Source organism: Dipodomys spectabilis, unplaced genomic scaffold, assembly GCF_019054845.1.
Source record: "Dipodomys spectabilis isolate Male_0828 unplaced genomic scaffold, ASM1905484v1 ptg000118l, whole genome shotgun sequence".
Classification (NCBI taxonomy): domain Eukaryota; kingdom Metazoa; phylum Chordata; class Mammalia; order Rodentia; family Heteromyidae; genus Dipodomys; species Dipodomys spectabilis.
In genome coordinates, this window is record NW_024870795.1 from 5,677,500 (window position 1) to 5,695,957 (window position 18,458).

The 18,458-nt window shown below is 52.0% G+C and overlaps 1 protein-coding gene across 4 annotated transcripts in view; it reads left to right on the top strand.

Annotated features, from left to right (window-relative positions):
* The window catches only part of Rps6ka1 (ribosomal protein S6 kinase A1), a 43,602-nt gene that overhangs the window by 13,445 nt on the left and 11,699 nt on the right, over window positions 1-18,458 (top strand). The window contains exons 1-14 of one of the 4 annotated variants that reach the window (XM_042688548.1): window positions 273-377; window positions 3,053-3,169; window positions 3,379-3,460; window positions 6,818-6,898; window positions 7,082-7,161; window positions 9,116-9,222; window positions 10,789-10,826; window positions 11,422-11,564; window positions 11,952-12,022; window positions 12,296-12,384; window positions 13,357-13,421; window positions 13,717-13,819; window positions 15,931-16,061; window positions 18,286-18,411. In XM_042688548.1, the coding sequence (XP_042544482.1) occupies window positions 318-377; window positions 3,053-3,169; window positions 3,379-3,460; window positions 6,818-6,898; window positions 7,082-7,161; window positions 9,116-9,222; window positions 10,789-10,826; window positions 11,422-11,564; window positions 11,952-12,022; window positions 12,296-12,384; window positions 13,357-13,421; window positions 13,717-13,819; window positions 15,931-16,061; window positions 18,286-18,411 (1,293 nt within the window). In that variant the 5' untranslated portion in view covers window positions 273-317. Of the gene's footprint in view, window positions 1-272; window positions 378-2,029; window positions 2,246-3,034; window positions 3,170-3,378; window positions 3,461-6,817; window positions 6,899-7,081; window positions 7,162-9,115; window positions 9,223-10,788; window positions 10,827-11,421; window positions 11,565-11,951; window positions 12,023-12,295; window positions 12,385-13,356; window positions 13,422-13,716; window positions 13,820-15,930; window positions 16,062-18,285; window positions 18,412-18,458 lie in introns of those variants that run through there. The other 3 variants (XM_042688545.1, XM_042688546.1, XM_042688547.1) reach the window with 3 other exon arrangements.

Below are 18,458 nucleotides of genomic sequence, written 5' to 3' on the forward strand. Positions count from 1 at the left end.
ACTTGACTGCCATTCTTGGGAGCTCACAGCCATGGCAGGGATGCTGTCAGGAAAGGCGTGGCTGAGCTCCACTTCATCATCATACAGCTTCTGTGTTCCTTAGAGACAGGGCAGGAGGGGATGGGGTTGTTTGCTGTCCCTGGGTCATAGGCTTAGGTATCTGTAGTATCCCCTCTTCAGCAAGGCAGCCTGCACCATCTTCCGTCCCTCCCTGCTGAGGGGGAAGTGAGAAGGAGGGGGCCAGGGACCAAGAAAGCTAAAAAAAGCAGAAGTATGAGGAGTAACGGGGCCCTCTGGCCACTAGCTTGAGCCCCACCATGCAGACCCCGGCAGAGTTCCCCAGAGTTGAGAGAGACCCAGTCTCCTGTCTCAGAAAGGTGAGCCAAAGAATGACCTGCCTCCAGCAGTGTCTGTCACAAGACTCTGGGCAAGTTATAGATGGGGGGGTGGGAAGGGTGGCTCCGTCCTCTGGGGTTTCCGGATGGCTGCATCTGTCTCCAGGGAGTTTTCTGTCAGAGGCAGGCAAGACAAGCAGAGTTGCAGATCTTCGGGTAGTCTGGGCAGGGATTGCTGTGTGGCTTTAAACTATCTCAGTCTCTCTGAGCCATCATTTCTGTCTGTCTAGAAAGTTACACATCAGCCAGGGATCTAATTTGCCTGCTTTTTGGTTATTTCATGGGGCTGCTAAACCTAATCCCCTATTGTCAGAGGGAGTCTCCTGAAGGCAGAGTTGTCTCTGAGGGTCAAGCTCTGGAGTGGGAAGTTCCATACTGGCCTTAGGGCTTAGGGAAAGGATGGCTTGGGTAGACAGGAAGGGAGGGGGCTTGCCTGCCCACCCTTCCCTGGCACTATGAGTCTGCGCTCCAGCCAGGCAGGGTCCAGAGGAGGAACTTGGCTCAAGTTGTTTCATCCAGGGGCTGGCTTTGGACGGTGCTATTCTCTGTGCCTCAGTTTTCTGTTCCCCAAAAGGGGTTAACAGGTTTTTTTTTTAAAAATCAGAGTCAAAATCATCAAAATGCTAGCAGAGACGGTACCCTCGAGCAGTACCGGAGCCCTAGACCCCGTTTAGGTAAAACCCAAGGAAACAGATGACCTTAGAGATGGGTTGGCCACGAACACCGGAGTGCTGAGTGCTGACAGCCACGTTCCCTTGTGCCTCTGCACAGCCCTGGCTATACCAACAAGAATGCACAGATCTGCCCTTCACTCTTTTCCTGGCGATCTCTGTCCTGTCACTTGCCTGTGTCTGCTCTGGGCATTTGTCAGTCTGCGTAGACTTCACTTGCTCTGGTTGTGTTGCTGCCTACTTCTCTGTGTTATTGAGTTTCAGGTCCTGTCTCTATTTGATAAGTGCCTGTTGTCACTTATTGAGTACATGCCACATGTTAGGCATCTATTGGTACCTAATTGTCTTTGCCTTCTGTCTTTGCCTGTTGGGTTGGTATTTCCATCTGTTGCTACCTGATATGTTCATATCCCTTCTGTCTACATGTTGGTACAGGGGTCTTGTCTACCTCGGTTAGACCTGAGTTTCCATCTCTCTCTGCTGTTAAGTGAAGATCTTCATCTATCTCTGCCTGTTGGACATAAGTTCTTTTACTTCCCTTCTGTTGGAGGCATATCTATTTGTATTTGTGTATGTATATATATACATATATATGTATATATATATATACTTACAAGTGATGTGTATCTCCCTCATCCTGCCTGTTGGAAGCTTATCTTTTTATATCTCTACCTGTTGAATGCCTGCCTCTGCCTGTTGGTGTCCCCTTCTCTGCCTATACGCACTAGGCACCTGTTTCTGCCTGCTGGGTACCAATCTACTCAGCAGCTGGGTCTGCCTGAGGTTTTCCCTCTAAGCCCGCAGGAGGATGGGGGGAGGGTCAGAGGGTAGCCTCTTCAGGCACTGGGAGGTGGGGTGGAGAGAAGGGAGCCGGCTGAGGGTGGAGGCCTGGAGCTAGGAAACCACAGGCCCTGAATGATTGGTTGCCCTGGGCCGGGCCCAGCCCCTGTGCCCTCACCCTGCACATCCGCCTTGGGCCTGGCCACCTCCGCAGCAGCCCTTGACACTGCCTGCTCCTGCCATGGTGCTGGCCCTGCTGGGCAGATGGAGCAGGATCCCAAGCCGCCCCGTCTGCGGCTCTGGGCCCTGCTCCCCTGGCTACCCAGGAAGCAGCGGCCCAGGATCATTCAGTCCTCTCTGCCTGCCCCTGGCCCTGGTTCTGGCCCCCAGCAGGACTCGGTGAGTGTGCCCGGATGTCTGGTCCTAGTCTGGCATAGCCCTTGGAAACAGGTGCCTGAGTAGCCACTAGGGCTTAATCTGGCTTTGGACTCTCCTAGCCCATGTCTGGCCCTGCGGGGTGGTTGGACCCCGCTCAGGCTTGCTTCCTGGGGAAATGAGGTGGTAACACCTCAGGGTATCAGGGCAAGACTGACAGATTGGGGAGGGGCAGAAAGCCCCTAGAACAGCTGGGACCTGACCAAGGGTTTCCAAGAGAAGTTTGGGCAGGTGAGGCATGGAGTTTCTGGCATTAACTCCCACCGAGCTCAGGCTGATACTTAGTGGGTTGAAGGGGGTTGTTTGGGTGACACTTAAGCTTCTGTGTACCTTAACTCTCTCCATATACCCAGAGTGAACTCCCCATCTCATCCTTACCAGCAACAAAGGCCAATTCTACCTCCCCATTGTGAGCTCAAATGTTACTTCCTATTGTAGCAAAACCAAAACAGCAGGGGGAGGGGAGTCCTACTGGCAAACCTCACAGGTCCCTGCACCTCAGCCAGAGTCTAGGGTCAGCTCTTCCTGGCCATGCTGGCCCATTCCTTGGGGCCTGACCAGGTCAGAGCCGGGCCTTACCTGAACCAGCAGCTTGGTGATTTGGCATTGCAGCCTTTGAAGCCCCATTGGGACCCATGAGTCTTAGAGCCGGCCCATCAGGAACATGGTCTGTTGGGTCTGCTAAGGTCTGGTGGTACTGCTTGGATGGGTGCCATCCCCGCTCTCTGAGCAGGACCCTGTGCCTACCACCAGCTCTGCTCCTCTGTCCAGGATGAGGGCGTCCTCAAGGAGATCTCCATCACGCACCATGTCAAGGCAGGCTCCGAGAAAGCAGATCCATCTCATTTCGAGCTCCTCAAGGTTCTGGGCCAAGGATCCTTTGGCAAAGTGAGTCATAAGTCCTGGCTGGGAGGATAGCACCAGTCATGTCCAAGGTGGGGGCTAGGTGTCTTGACCAGAGAGTCAGAGGGCGAAGGTGAGAAGTTCATCTTGGGGCTCAGGGAAGCCAGACTCAACAGAGACTATGGAAGATGAGAGCCAGTCGGCTCAGCCTCCTCCCAGCTCCTCCCTGGAGTTTTCTGCCTCTACTTTCTCAGGTCTTCCTGGTGCGGAAGGTCACTCGGCCTGACAATGGGCATCTGTATGCCATGAAGGTACTGAAGAAGGCAACATTGAAAGGTGAGTCTGGGCACCTTCCTGGGCAGAACCCACTCTGGGCCCGGGGTTAAGGGAGAAGCCCTTAGTAGCTCTATCTTCAGGAGCACCTAGTATGGAGGTGGAAAACAGACCTATACCCAATCTCCCCCCTCCCCTTCCTCGTTCTCAAAGAGGCTGGCCATGACTGGCTGAAGGTGAATATGTGGAATGAGGTAGTGGGGAGAATGTAATGTACTTCGGCAAAATGATTCAAGCCAGGAATCCTAGCTACTTGGGAGGCAGAGATTGGAAGATAATGGTTCAAGGCTAGACTGGGCATAAATGTTGCAAGACTCTATCTCAATCAATGGCTGGGCATCTGTCATCCCAAGCACCTGGCTGGGGATTGTGGCATGGACCTGTCATTTCAGTGACAAAGAAAAACACAAAATAGGAGGATTGCAGTTCAGGCCAATCCATACATAAAGTGAGACCCTATCTTGAAAGTAGCCTGCACAAAAAGGAACTGACTGGCTCATGTGGTAGAGCACCTGTTTAGCAAGCATGAGGCCCTGAGTTCAAACCCTAGTACTGCAAAAAAAAAAACAAACCAAACTGGTATCTGGTCAGCAGAGTTGTTTTATAATGCTAGAAGAATCTGAGGGAAGCAGGGTGCTGGTGGCTCACACTTGCAATCCTAGCTACTCAGGAGGCTGAGATCTGAGGATCTCAGTTCAAAGCCAGCCTGGGCAAGAAAGTCCATTAGGGGGCTGGGAAGGTGGCTCAGTGGTAGAGCGCTTGCCTTGCATGCATGAGGCCCTGGGTTCAATTCCTCAGCACCACATAAGCAAAAAGAAAAAGCCAGAAGTGGCACTGTGGCTCAAGTAGAAGAGTGCAGGCCTTGAGTTGAAGAGCTGAGGAATAGCGCCCAGGCCCAGAGTTCAGGCCCCACAACCGGACCCAAAAAATTAAAAAAAAAAAAGAAAGTCCATTAGACTCTTACCTCCAATTAACTACTTGAAAACTGGAGGTGGCACTGTGGCTCAAGGGTTAGAGCACTTGTCTTGAGCTGAAGAGCTCAGAGTTCAAGCCCCACAACTGATTAAAAAAAAAGGGGGGGGGGCTGGGAAGGTGGCTCAGTGGTAGAGCGCTTGCATTGCATGCATGAGGCTCGATTCCTCAGTACCACATAAGCAAAAAGAAAAAAGCCAAAGTGGTTCTGTGGCTCAAGTGGTAGAGCCCTAGCCTTGAGCTGAAGAGCTGAGGGACAGTGCCCAGGCCCAGAGTTCAGGCCTGCTGAGGGACAGTGCACAGGCCCAGAGTTCAGGCCCCAAGACCGGACCCAAAAAACAAACAAACAAAAAAGAATCTGAGGGAGATTTCTCTGGCTCTAGGGTACAGAAGGGTGTGGAAGAAGTGGAGCCCAGTGGGGGGTAGATTGGCTTAGAGGGTGGGTGGAGACAGGGCTACAGAGCTGAGTGGAAGAGAGGTTCTGAAGGAGGAGAATCTAAGCCAAAGTCTAAAATTCTAGGACCTTAAAAAGGATGTGAAGGTAGTGGATTCAGGGTCAGATGTTGACTGTGACTGGCCTGCAAAGTCAGTGTGTCCAATGATCATGTGCAGTCTAAGCCAAGCCTTGATTGGAGTGTAGGGGAAGTGGGAAAGTTCAGCCTTAGGAATGGATGGCTTCTATGGCCCATGAGGGATCTGCAAGGTGATGGTAGTTTTTGTGCAGCCTAATGGACAGGGGTCACTCCCCAGAGGCATAGTGATGAAAAGACATCTCATATGAACAGGTCTCACAGGCTGGATGCAAGAGGCTATCTATAGGGCTGGGAAGGTGGCTCAGTGGTAGAGCGCTTGCCTTGCATACATGAGGCCCTGGGTTCCATTCCTCAGCACCACATAAGCAGCATAAGCCGGAAGTGGTGCTGTGGCTCAAGTGGTAGAGTGCTAGCCTTCACCTGAAGAGCTGAGGAACAGCACCCAGGCCCAGAGTTTAGGCCCTATAACGGACCAAAAAAAAAAAAAGTTATCTATACATGCCCTGCAAATGCCATGCAATGGTCCTGTGACCCTTGTGTATGGCTGTCTTAAGACTGTGGAGCACAGTGGGCTGATATGCAGCCTTTCAGAAACTGCTGAGAGGTCACGGATACACCTGAAGAGAAGCCAGGAGAGATACGCCTTGAGGAATGGATTAGGAGTTATCTTGACCAAGGTGATAGAGAAAGGGCATCTGGAAAGGAGGAGCTGTTTGCCTGAGATGGTTGGAAATATAAAATGTGTTGGAAACAGCTGGGGTAGTTAATTACCTCCTAGCACCTGCTGCATCTGGTAAGGGGAATACAAGAATTGAAGCAAAGCCGGGAGCTGGTGGCTCACGCCTGTAATCCTAGCTACTCAGGAGGCTGAGATCTGAGGATCGCGGTTCAAAGCCAACCCGGGCAGGAGAGACCGTGAGACTTCTATCTCCAATAAACCACCAGAAAACTGGAAGTGGCGCTGTAGCTCAAGTGGTAGAGTGCTTGCCTTGAGCTGAAGAGCTGAGGGACAGTGCCCAGGCCCAGAGTTCAAGCCCCACGGCCGACAAAAAAAAAAAATTGAAGCAAAGAAAAAGTACTCTGGAGGGGAAGCCCAGCACTGGGAACCCAGAAGTCCCCATCCAAGGGTTCAAGGGCAAAGCGGCCTCCAGTGGGGAAGAAAGCCAGACCTGAATCACATCAGCCAGGAGCCTGCTGATAGAATTACTGGGCAATGTTTTTTCTTCCTTTTTGTTAAGCTTTTTTGTTTGTTTTGTTTAGTTTTTTTTCCGTCTGGGGCTTGAACTCTGGACTTGGGCGCTGTCCCTCAGCTCTTCAGCTCAAGGGTAGCGCTTTACCACTTGAGCCACTGTGCCCTTTTTGGTTTTCTGAGTGATTTATTGGAGATAAGAGTCTCACGGACTTTCCTACCCAGGCTGGCTTTGAACTCTGAGTAGCTAGGATTACAGGCGTGAGCCACCGGCGCCCAGCAATACTAGGGAATTTTTATGTCTGATGAAGAGGAGGCTGTTAAAGGTACACAGAGTCAAAGTCTAAGGACCTCAGAAAATAGGGCACAGTGGAGTTCTAGTTGCTCAGTGGCTCTTGATATGAGATACGGTGGGAGAGAGGGCTGGAGTTCTGGGTGAAGTACTGAGTCCTGACATTGGGCTTTGCCATGAGAGGCAGAAGTAGAGGTCAGGCCCAGAACTGAGAAAGCCAGAATGGTCTGGGGAGGAAGAAGGAAATTGATTATCCGCAGGGCTGTGGTTGGGAGAATCTCAGAAGCACAGGCTTGGAGGAATAGCTGGAAAGGGAGCCTGTAGTTGGGCTGGGAGAGTGGCTATGTTGGTGACTTCCTTTCTCTTCTGGCCAGTGCGTGACCGCGTTCGGACCAAGATGGAGAGAGACATCCTAGCTGATGTCAACCATCCATTTGTGGTGAAGCTACATTATGGTGAGACACAGATCCCGCCCAGGAATCCCACAGATTCCTGTCCCTCTCAGCTTCGACCCTTTCCCATGGTCTGCTGCCTTCTCTGTACCTTGTCCTACTTCCCACCTGTCTGGCCAAAGAGCCAGAGCTGGAGGAACAGTTCACAACTCAGGTGACACCAGTATGGATCTTCCCCTTTCTCAGCCTTCCAGACAGAGGGCAAGCTCTATCTCATTCTGGACTTCCTACGTGGTGGTGACCTCTTCACTCGGCTCTCAAAAGAGGTGAGCTGACATTCATCCTGCCAGAGGGCCCCAGGATGGAGCTGGGGACACAACAGTCTTCTATTCCAGGGCCTTGTGAAGAATATATCTGATGTGGCCTGGTGCTATAACTAACTGTCTAGCCCGTCCTGGCGGCCTCTGACCCTGGAAACGTCACCTGCCCTAGTACAGAGGCCACCCCTAGAAAGCCTCTAGATCTGATGCCACCTTGATTTTACAGAGCTAAGGGTGCCCCTTACCACATCCATGCTGCCAGTGCTGTGCTAAGCAGGACATGAGCACAGAGGAGAAGTCCAAATGTCCCCAGAAAGCTATAGACTAGCGTTCTTGTCCTGCATGTTATATAAAAATAGTTGAACTACGCTGGGCGTCGGTGGCTCACCCTTGTAATCCTAGCTACTCAGGAGGCTAAGATCTGAGGATTGCTGTTGAAAGCCAGCCCGAGCAGGAAAGGCTGTGAGACTCTTATCTCCAACAAACCACTCAGAAAACCAGAAGTGGCGGTGTGGCTCAAGTGGTAGAGCGCTTATTTTGAGCACTGAGGGCCAGCGCTCAGGCCCAGAGTTCAGGCCCCAGGACCAACAACAACAACAAGACTTCCAGGGGCTGGGAATGTGCCTTAGTGGTAGATGGCAGAGTGCTTGCCTAGCATGCATGAGGCCCTGGGTTTGATTCTTCAGTACCACATAAACAATAAATAAATAAGTAAAACAGTAATAATTATTTTTAAAAAATCTTCAGGGCGGGATGCTGGTAGTTCACACTTTTCAGGAGGCTAAGGTGTGACAATGGTGGTTCGAAGCCAGCTTGAGCCAGAAAGTCCATAAGACTCTTAACTCCAAATTAATCACCAAAAAAAAAAAAAAACAACCCAATAATTTTGTTTTTGCTCAAGCACTAGCCTTGAGTGAAAAGGCTCAGGTACAGCACCCAGGCCCTGAGTTCAAGCCCCAGGACTGGCACATACACACAAAAAATAGTCTTCCTCTTTTTTGATCTCATTCCCTTCTATCTCCCTACCTCTAGGTAAAGCATTTCCATTGTTTTCTTTCACATTGGTTTCCCATGTGCCTTTTGCAAATAATGTTCTGAATCTTTACCTCCACCTTCTTGGGTAAAATGTATCATTCTGTATATACTGTGTCCCATTACCCCCTCCACTCCCCCCCCCCCCCAAACACCTGCTTTTTAGTGCCAGTCCTGGGGCATGAACTCAGCCTGGACATTATCCCTGATCTTCCTTTGCTCAAGGCTAGTATTCTACTACTACTTGAGCCACTTCTGGAATTTTCTAAGTGGTTTGTTGGAGACAGAAGTCTCATATACTTTCTGTCTGGGCTGGCTCTGAACTGAGATTCTCACATCTCAAAGACTCCTAAGTAGCTAGGATTACAGGCATGAGCCCATGCCTTTTTAAGACTGTCATAAATCACTCCATATAAGAACTAAATTTGTTCTAGTTTATGTCTGCAGAGCCCTCCGTTATGTGGGGAGAGTCCGGTTTATTCTAGTTCTCTACTACTTAGACACAACCTTTTGTTATTACCAAACAATGCCACAGTGAGTGGCTTGGATGTTAGTCACTTCCTACTTCACACCCCTTTGGTGTATGTTTGTTTGTCTTTTTTTTTTTGGGTCCAGTCATGGGGCTTGAACTCTGGGCCTGGGCGCTGTCCCTCAGCTCTTCAGCTCAAGGCTAGCGCTCTACCACTTGAGCCACAGCACCACTTCCGGCTTTTTTCTGTTTGCTTATGTGGTGCTGAGGAATCGAACCCAGGGCCTCTTGCATGCAAGGCAAGCGCTCTACCACTGAGCCACCTTCCCAGCCCCCCTTTGGTGTATGGTGCCTAGAGTGGACCCCTAGAAGCTGTTGACTGCCTAGTGGCCCAGCCCCAGAGAAAGAGGGTGTTCCAGCTAGAGGCGCCTCCTCATTTTGGCCCCTGGCCCATTGCAGGTTATGTTCACGGAAGAGGATGTGAAGTTTTACCTGGCAGAGCTAGCTCTGGGCCTGGACCACTTGCACAGCCTGGGCATCATTTACAGAGACCTCAAGCCTGAGAAGTGAGTAGAGCTCTGCCCTCCCTGCCCTGCCTCCTTAGTGAACTAAGTGCCCCAGGCCTCTTCTAGAATACCGCTACCTGATGGAGGTGGGTGCTATTCTTTCCAGGAGCTGCCCCCTTCTGGGGCTCTCTGAAAAATGGGCAGGGTTGAGCAGGGTGACAGCAGGCTGCTACCTTTGGTGATTAGAGGCTACCTAATCACCTTGCTGCCATTACCAAGACCTGATACCTTCCAGGCAGCTGTGTTGTCCACTTTTGATTGTTAAGTCAACATGACACCTGAGATTCTGCCATTAAAGATCATCCCTTGAGGGGCTTGGAATGTGGCTTAGTGGTAGAGTGCTTGCCTCCCATGTATGAAGGCCTGGGTTCGATTCCTCAGTACCACATAAACAGAAAAAGCTGAAAGTAGCACTGTGGCTCAAGTGGTAGTGTTCTAGCCTTGAGCAAAAGAAGCTCAAGCCAGATGCCAGTGGCTTACGGCTGTAATCCTAGCTACTCAGGAGGCTGAGATCTGAGGATCGCAGTTCAAAGCCAGCCTGGATAGGAAAGTCCATGAAACTCTTTTTTCTTTTTATGGTTGGTCATGGGGCCTGAACTCTGGGCCTGGGCGCTGTCCCTCAGCTCTGCAGCTCAAGGCTAACACTCTACCACTTGAGCCACAGCACCACTTCCAGCTTTTTCTGCTTATGTGGTGCTGAGGAATCAAACCCAGGGCCTCAGGCATGCAAGGCAAGCACTCTACCACTTGAGCCACAGCGCCACTTCCGGATTTTTTTTTTTCTTTTTGCTTATGTGGTGCTGAGGAATGGAACCCAGGGCCTCAGGCATGCAAGGCAAGCACTCTACCCCTGAGCCACTTTCCCAGCCCTGCATGAAACTTTTGTCTCCAATAAACCACCAGAAAACTGGAAGTTGGCATTGTGGCTCAAGTGGTAGAGCACTCGCCTTGAGCTGAAGAGTTGAGGGGCAGTGCCCAGGACCAGAGTTCAAGCCCCACAACCAAACAAAAAAAAGAAAAAGAAGAAGGAGCTCAAGCAGGGCGCCGGTGGCCCACGCCTGTAATCCTAGCTACTCAGGAGGCTGAGATCTGAGGATCATGGTATAAAGCCAGCTCCACCAGGAAAGTCTGCACTGTGGCTCAAGTGATAGAGCACTCACCTTGCGCTGAAGTGCTCAGGGACAGCACCCAGGCCCAGAGTTCAAGCCCCAGAACCAGCAAAAATAAATAGGTACATCTGAATTTAAATTCTGTCTCCAACAGCTACTAGCTTTGAGACTATGGAGAGATGCTTATTAACTTTCCTGAATTGTAGTTTCAGTAAATTTATGAAATGGGGCTGTAATAGGCCTTTCCTCACAGTTGTTGCAAGAATTAGCAGAAAAGGTAGACCCACCTGTGTGGCATTGCTGGGACCCTGCTCCACCACCCATTTCTCCAGTCTGGGTGCAGTACCTCGTATAGGCAGGCCCAAGTTCCTCTGCCCCATGGTGCCAGCAGAACTCAGAGTTTTTTGCCTGGGCACCTGCCACTGAGGGACCCTGACTCCTGTTTCTTCACTCTTAGCATCCTTCTGGATGAGGAGGGCCACATCAAACTCACTGGTGAGTGGTGGGGCCCAGCCCCTTAGGGCCCCAGGGGAAGATGGAAGGAGCTCCTGAGAGGTCTTAGCTGAGGTCTGGGGGCTCATTTTTCCTAAGAGATGGTACCAAGCTGGTGCTGGTGGCTCACGCCTGTAATCCTAGCTATTCAGGAAGCTGAGATCTGAGGATTGAGGTTCAAAGCCAGGCCAGGCAGGAAAGTCTGTGAAACTGCCAGAAATTAACTGCCAGAAAACTGGAAGTGGCATTGTGGCTCAAGTGGTAGAGCACTAGCCTTGAGCTGAAGAGCTGAGGGACAGCGCCCAGGCCCAGAGCTCAAGACCCATGACCAAAGAAGAAAGAAAGAGAGAGATGGTACCAGCTACTCAAAAGGGTCAGATCACTGGCAGGCTCCAGACTTGGAACATCCCAGTCTTGGAATCCTTGTTCTTCGATCTGTAACCTTGGGCAGGTCACCTAACCTCTCTGAGCTTCAGCTTCCTTCTAAGTATCATGGAAGTGATGCCCTCCGGCCTCTTGAGTGGGCAGTTGAGTAAGGGGTGGCAGCAAGGAAAGCCAGGGTTCGAAAGATGTGACCTCTGCCCCCTCCTGGCTGCAGACTTTGGCCTGAGCAAGGAGGCCATTGATCACGAGAAGAAAGCCTACTCGTTCTGCGGGACCGTGGAATACATGGCTCCGGAGGTTGTCAACCGCCAGGGCCACACCCACAGTGCAGATTGGTGGTCCTATGGTGTGTTAATGGTGAGTGCCCAGGAAAGGGTGAAGAATCCTTGGACTCTGGCCTCAGTGTCCCCTCTGGACAGCACGGGAGTTGGCTTATCTCAAAGCTTTCCTCTTGTCTTCTCACAGCCTGGCTCTCCTCACCCTTGCATTCTGTCACAATTTCCTTCCTTGGAAAGCTCCCAGGATCGGCCCCACCTGAGGGACCCCCTTCCCCACTCCCAAACCTGGCTCAGGGCCTTTCCTTGGTTTCTGGCACCTAACGCTGTCACTGGAGGTTTGGGTTGGCAGAGGGGAGAGGTGGACTTGGAGCTAGAATTCTAGCGTTGGAGCAGGGTGGCTGGAGGAGGAGGAGGAAGGGGGGGCGTGGCAGATGGAACAAAGCCTAAATGAACTTGTCCTCTGCAGTTTGAGATGCTGACGGGCTCCCTGCCCTTCCAGGGGAAGGACCGAAAGGAAACCATGACCTTGATTTTGAAGTAAGCACCAGTCCCATGCTGGGCCCTCAGGAACTCCCCCAACAGCACCCGGGTTTGGAGGCCTGCCGGTTATCCCCTCGTTGCCTCCATGATCCTTTTCTTCTTCTTCTTCTTCTTCCAGGGCTTGTGGGAGGGATCCTTGAAGTCCTTGGGAGGTGAGGTAGTGGCCTCACTTGTCTTGACTGAGCTGGGAACAAGCCTTGGAAGAGGGGGAGGAGAGCTTGGGCTCCTGGGGCGGGATTCAGTCCTGATGAGATGTGGGGGCTGTTTCAGGGCGAAGCTAGGCATGCCCCAGTTTCTGAGCACGGAAGCCCAGAGCCTCCTGCGGGCCCTGTTCAAGAGGAACCCTGCCAACCGGCTCGGTAAGCAGCCACAGCCCAGAGGAAGGGACTTGGTGGTAGGGAGCAGGGTACAGCTGCAACTTAGGCCATGGGGTCACATCTGGGGCTGAAAGGGACCGTTGTCCTTTGTGTGAGCAGACAATGCCACGGGCCACTCTGTTTTCTGCTCCATGTGTGGTGTTGGAGGGGGGTGATGACCTGTGTGTAGGGGGGAAGGCAGGAACTGAGTCATCTCCACTCCCTCTGAGGACAAGGACAGAGGCCCCCACATAGTTTCCCTGCCAAGGTTGCTGGCTCAAGAGCAGGCCCATGAGCTCAGGAATGACAAGGCTCAGGCCCAGCCCCAGCGGTGTCAGTCCCCACTGCCTGGCTCCCAGCAGACCTTCGTAAATATTTGCTGAATGAATAAGTACCATGTATGAGCCATGTGACCATGGCAGGTGACCTCACCTCTCCGAGCTCTGAGTTTCTTGTCTCAGTGGAGCTGAGGATCCCAGGCTGGCACAGGGCTCTGCCAATTAAGTGAAGTCTCATGGATGGGCCTGACACGTAGTAGGCGTTCAATAGGTGTCTGCTTCCTTGGCTCGTGGGTTCACCTGGTTCCATGATCAGCTTCTTAGGGTGTCATCGATGCTGAGAAGGGCACTAGGATAAGAGGAGAGCAGAGATGGGGTCTGGATCAGGAGGGTGTAAGGGGCCTCTGTCCCTCCCAGAATAAGTCCAGCTTCTGTCCTGACTGTGTGACCTTGACAAGGTCTTGGACCTCTCTGGGCCTCCTCCTTCTATGTATACATTGCCGCTTGATCATCAAAAGCTCCATAAAGTAGAAAAGACAAAGTGGTCAACAGTCTTAGGCACATTCAGAGCAGCGTGAGCCTATCCCCTGCTCCCTGTCCTAGCATCTGGTCACAGAGCTCTGTGCAGCTCCTTGGCTGATGGGTTGGTTGCCTGGGGTTGGGCCTTGGAGTAAACCCTTCATTTGGGCTCTTTTAGGTTCTGGCCCCGATGGGGCAGAAGAAATCAAGCGGCACATCTTCTACTCCACCATTGACTGGAACGTGAGTGGCCATCCATGCCTGGCTCCCCCAGGGCTGGCCATAGGAAGGGGATGGAGTGCAGGGGAGGGGGGGAGGGGGAGCATGGGAGGGGGCTCTGAGGATGATGGCCACAGAAGTAGCAGTAGAGGATGACGACCGGTCTTGAAGACTTCAACGTAGGGCCCACCTCCCTCAGGCAAGCAGTCCTGCTGTTTGCTGGACATTGTGACCTCTGCTCCTAGCTGGGGCTCCCGGTGGGCAGTGGGTGGGCAGTGGGAGTACCGTGGTGATCAGAAACCGCACCCCCATCTTGTAGAAGCTCTACCGTCGCGAGATCAAGCCACCCTTCAAGCCCGCTGTAGCTCAGCCCGACGACACCTTCTACTTTGACACTGAGTTTACATCCCGCACACCAAGAGGTACATCCCTTGTCTGATTTTGTCTGTCCAGGGCCGGTACAAGAGCAAAACAGGGAGATTGGGGCACCTGGGGACACAGGGATGATCAGGAACTCTGGCAGGCCGGGCCTGAGTGTGTGGGTAGACAGGCGGTGAGTGTCTGGCCTGTGTCAGACTGCTTGATTCTCTTACTCTGGGGCTCTGTGGGCTTCTTTGTGTCTGGGTGAGAGGGTGAGGTGTGTGGGTGGATTGGGCCACAATGGGAGAGTCAGGACCCCTGCTGTGGGCGTCACCCAGCCCACTGGGAAGACTAAACACAGCAGGCCTGTAGTCAGGTCAGGACTAAGGAATCTGACCCAGCAAAACCACGGTAGAGAGAGTCTGGTAGAGCAGGGTTGACAGTATTCATAGGTCAAGAGCAAGCGTGGGAATCTGACTTTGGGGCTTTCTAACTGCTGGGCCCTCAGTGTACTCATCTGGAACATGGGCACAGCCACTGTCCCACTCATTCCTAGGAGTTACTTCAAGAAGCCAATGGGAGGGGCTGGGAAGGTGGCTCAGTGGTAGAGTGTTTGCCTTGCATGCACGAGGCCCTGGGTTCGATTCCTTAGCACCACAGAAGCAGAAAAAGCTGGAAGTGGTGCAAGTGGTAGAGTGCTAGCCTTGAGCTCAAGAGCTGAGGGACAGCGCCCAGGCCGAGTTCATGACCAACAAAAAATAAAAATAAAAGGAAACCAAAGAAGGCCTTCTGGGTGGAAGCTTGGTAATTCCAAACATTTTGGCTAGGTTTTTGCCTGTGGGTGGTGAGTAGCATGTTAGGACTGAGATGCCTCTGGAGAGGCACATGTTAGCAAAGCATGTGCTTTGCGCACTATAGCCTGCACACCTCTGGTGACTGAGCATTCAGCACTTTATGAACAATCTGTCTACACCTTATTTATCAGCTAACTACATACCAAGTCACTATTGTGTCCCAGCCATAAGAGGCAATAATGGTTAATAAGATGGTCCCTTGCAGACTGGGAATGTGGCTTAGTGGTAGAGTGCTTGTCTAGTATGCATGAAGCCCTGGGTTTGATTCCTCAGTACCACAAAAACAGAAAAGGTCAGAGGGGCTGGGAAGTTGGCTCAGTGGTAGAGTGCTTGCTTTGCATGCATGAGGCACTAGGTTCGATTCCTCAGCACCACATAAACAGAAAAAGCCAGAAGTAGCGCTGTGGCTCAAGTGGTAGAGCGCTAGCCTTGAGCTGAAGATCTGAGGGACAGCACCCAGGCCCAGAGTTCAGGCCCTACAATGACCAAAAAAATAAAAAAGAAAAAGCCAGAAATGGAGCTGTGGCTCAAATGGTAGAGTGCTAGCCTTGAGCAAAGAATCTCAGGGAAGCCAGGCGCCAGTGGCTCACGCCTGTAATCCTAGCTGCTCAGGAGGCCAAGAGCTGAGGGTCCTGATTCAAAGCCAGCCCAGGCAAAGTCCATGAGATTCTCATTTCCAATCAACCACCAGAAAACCAGAAGTAGCTCTGTGGCTCAAAGTAGTAGAGCACTAGCCTTGAGTGAAAAAACTTAGGGACAGTGCCCAGGCTTCGAGTTCAAGCCCCATGACTGACAACAAAGCTGGGCCCCAGTGGCTCACACCTATAATCCTAGCTACTCAGGAAGCTGAGATCTGAGGATCGTGGTTCAAAGCCAGCCCAGGCAGGAAAGTCCGTGAGACTCTGATCTCCAATTAACCTCCAGAAAACTGGAAGTGGTGTTGTGACTCAAGCAGTAGAGCACTAACTTTGAGCTGAAATGCTCAGGGACAGCGCCCAAGCCCAGAGTTCAAGCCCCACAACTGACAAAAAAAAAAAAGGTCCTGAAGAGTCACACCTGAGTCAGGGAGGCCAGGGAGAAAGTAGGACTCTTAGTCTGAATGGAACTTGGACTGGAAACCAAATGTGGGAATTGGACATTCTTCATGTGGCAGGGCTGGGTTGATCTAAACATGTAGGAGCAGATAGGCGAAGGCCTAGAATAGAGGCCCCACTGTGGTCAGATGCTGAGGCAGGCTGGGACCTCCTGGGTCCTCTTTGCTGGGCTGTGTGGGGATGAAGGGCACCTCTCCAGGCTCATGTCACCTCTTGTCCCTACAGATTCCCCAGGCATCCCCCCCAGCGCTGGAGCCCATCAGCTATTCCGTGGCTTCAGCTTCGTGGCCACTGGCCTCATGGAGGATGATGGGAAGCCTCGGACCACACAGGCGCCCTTGAACTCAGTGGTACAGGTGAGTGAGGCAGGGTACTGCTGCTCACTTATACTTTTCCACCCGGAAGCCTCAAGGCGAAACAAAGAAGAACACAGGCTCTAGAGGCGGATGGGCCTTGGATAAACCCTACGCGAGCCTCCAAGCTCCTGGACCCTCACCTATCCCGTGCATGAAGCGGGATGATGCCTGTCTCACCCCTGACGACTAGATGGGAATAAAGGTGTAAACTCGCTGACACAGAGCCAGGGTGTGTGTAAATGCCAGTGAATGCTCAGGAGGTAGAGGAGGGAGTGGCGGCCCGGTCAGGAGTGGGTGGCGGAAGACTAAGTTCTCACATTCGTCCCTCGTTTGTACGTTGCCCTGCTCCAAGGAAAGCTTAGAGAGGGGAGGCAAGAATGTAGACTCCAGAGCTTGTTGCCTGGGTTCAGAGCTCCCAGGGTAAATGTGACTTTGGATGAGACACCTTCCCTGTGCCTCAGTTTCCTTATCTGCAAATTAGGATCATGATAACCTCTCTATAGAGTTGTGAGGGTTATCTGAGTTACTATGATTATAGCTAAGGTGATTATGTAATTTGTTGTCCCCACTGGGCCATCTTTGTCCAGGACAAATATTAAACCAGACTAGAGCCAGGCAGGCGCCCGTGGCTCATGCCTGAAATCCTAGCTACTCAGGAGGCTAAGATCTGAGGATCTCAGTTCAAAGCCATCCCAGCAGGAAAGTCCCTGAGACTCTTATCTCCAATTAACTACCAGAAAACCAGAAGTAACACTGTAGCTGAAGTGGTAGAGGGCTAGCCTTGAGCTGAAGAGCTGAGGGACAGCGCCCAGGCCCAGAGTTCAGGCCCCATGACAACAACAACAACAAAAACAGACTAGATGCAAGGACAATAGACAATAGTCACAAACCAAATTGACATGTGGCCACCTTACAGAAGTGCTTAAATGTATGCCTCACACCGCTCACACCAGGCACCCTGTGAGCATCTCTATAGTTAATCTCAGAACCTTGAGACACCCCATAAAGGGCAAGTAGTCAGGGATCCTGCATCTCTCTGAGATTTTCCCAGGCTTCTCAGAACCATACCTGTAATCCTAGCTACTCAGAAGGCTGAGATCTGAGGATCACTGTTTGAAGCCATCATGGACAGGAAAGTTCATGGGATTCTTTTTTTTTTTTTTTTTTTTTTTTTGGCGGGGGGGGGGGGGGGGGGCGGTTTCCTGGTCATGGGGCCTGAACTCTGGGCCTGGGCGCTGTCCCTCAGCTCGTTAGCTCAAGGCTAGCACTCTACCACTTGAGCCACAGCACCACTTCCAGCTTTTTTCTTTTTGCTTATGTGGTGCTGAGGAATCGAACCCAGGGCCTCATGCATGCAAGGCAAGCACTGTACCACTGAGCCACCTTCCCAGCCCAGTTCATGGGATTCTTTTTTTTTTTTTTTGGGTCTGGTCTTAGGGCCTGAACTCTGGGCCTGGGCGCTGTCCCTCAGCTCTTCAGCTCAAGTGCTCTACCACTTGAGTCACAGCGTCACAACACCACTTCTGGCTTTTTCTGCTTATGTGGTGCTGAGGAATTGAACTCAGGGCCTCAGGCATGCAAGGCAAGCGCTCTACCACTGAGCCACCTTCCCAGCCCCATGTTCATGGGATTCTTTTTTTTTAATTTTTATGGTGGGGCGGGGGGGTCCAGTCATGGGCCTGAACTCTGGGCCTAGGCGCTGAACCTCAGCTCTTCAGCTCAAGGCTAGTGCTCTACCACTTGAGCCACAGCGCCACTTCCGGCTTTTTTCTTATGTGGTGCTGAGGAATGGAACCCAGGGCCTCATGCATGCAAGCCAAGCACTCTACCACTGAGCCACCTTCCCAGCCCCATGGGATTCTTATGTTCAGTTAACCACAAAAAAATTTGGAGGTGGAGCTGTGGCTCAAGTGGTAGAGCGCCAGCCTTGAGCAAAAAGAGCCAAGTGAGGAAGCCCTAATACTGGCACAAAGAGAAAAAATGTAATGCACCCTCTGACCAGCAGACTGCAGCCCAGGCCAGCAGAGAACTAGTGAATGTGCTGGTGATATTGAGTAGAAAATCGAGATTCAGAGAGGGGCTGGTTCTTGCCTGGGGTCACGCAGCCATCACTATCCAGGCCTCCTGACTCTTTCCCAGCACCATCTCCATTGAGTTGAGGTTCTGGGGATGACGGCTGGCACTTGTATGCCCACAGTAAACCCCATTTCTCGGTCTCCTGTAGCAACTCCATGGGAAGAACCTGGTGTTTAGTGATGGCTACGTGGTAAAGGAGACGATCGGTGTAGGCTCCTACTCTGTGTGCAAGCGCTGTGTCCACAAGGCCACCAACATGGAGTACGCTGTCAAGGTGGGCCCCCCGACCATGGCTTGGCAAAGCCTGTTGGGCCGTGGGTG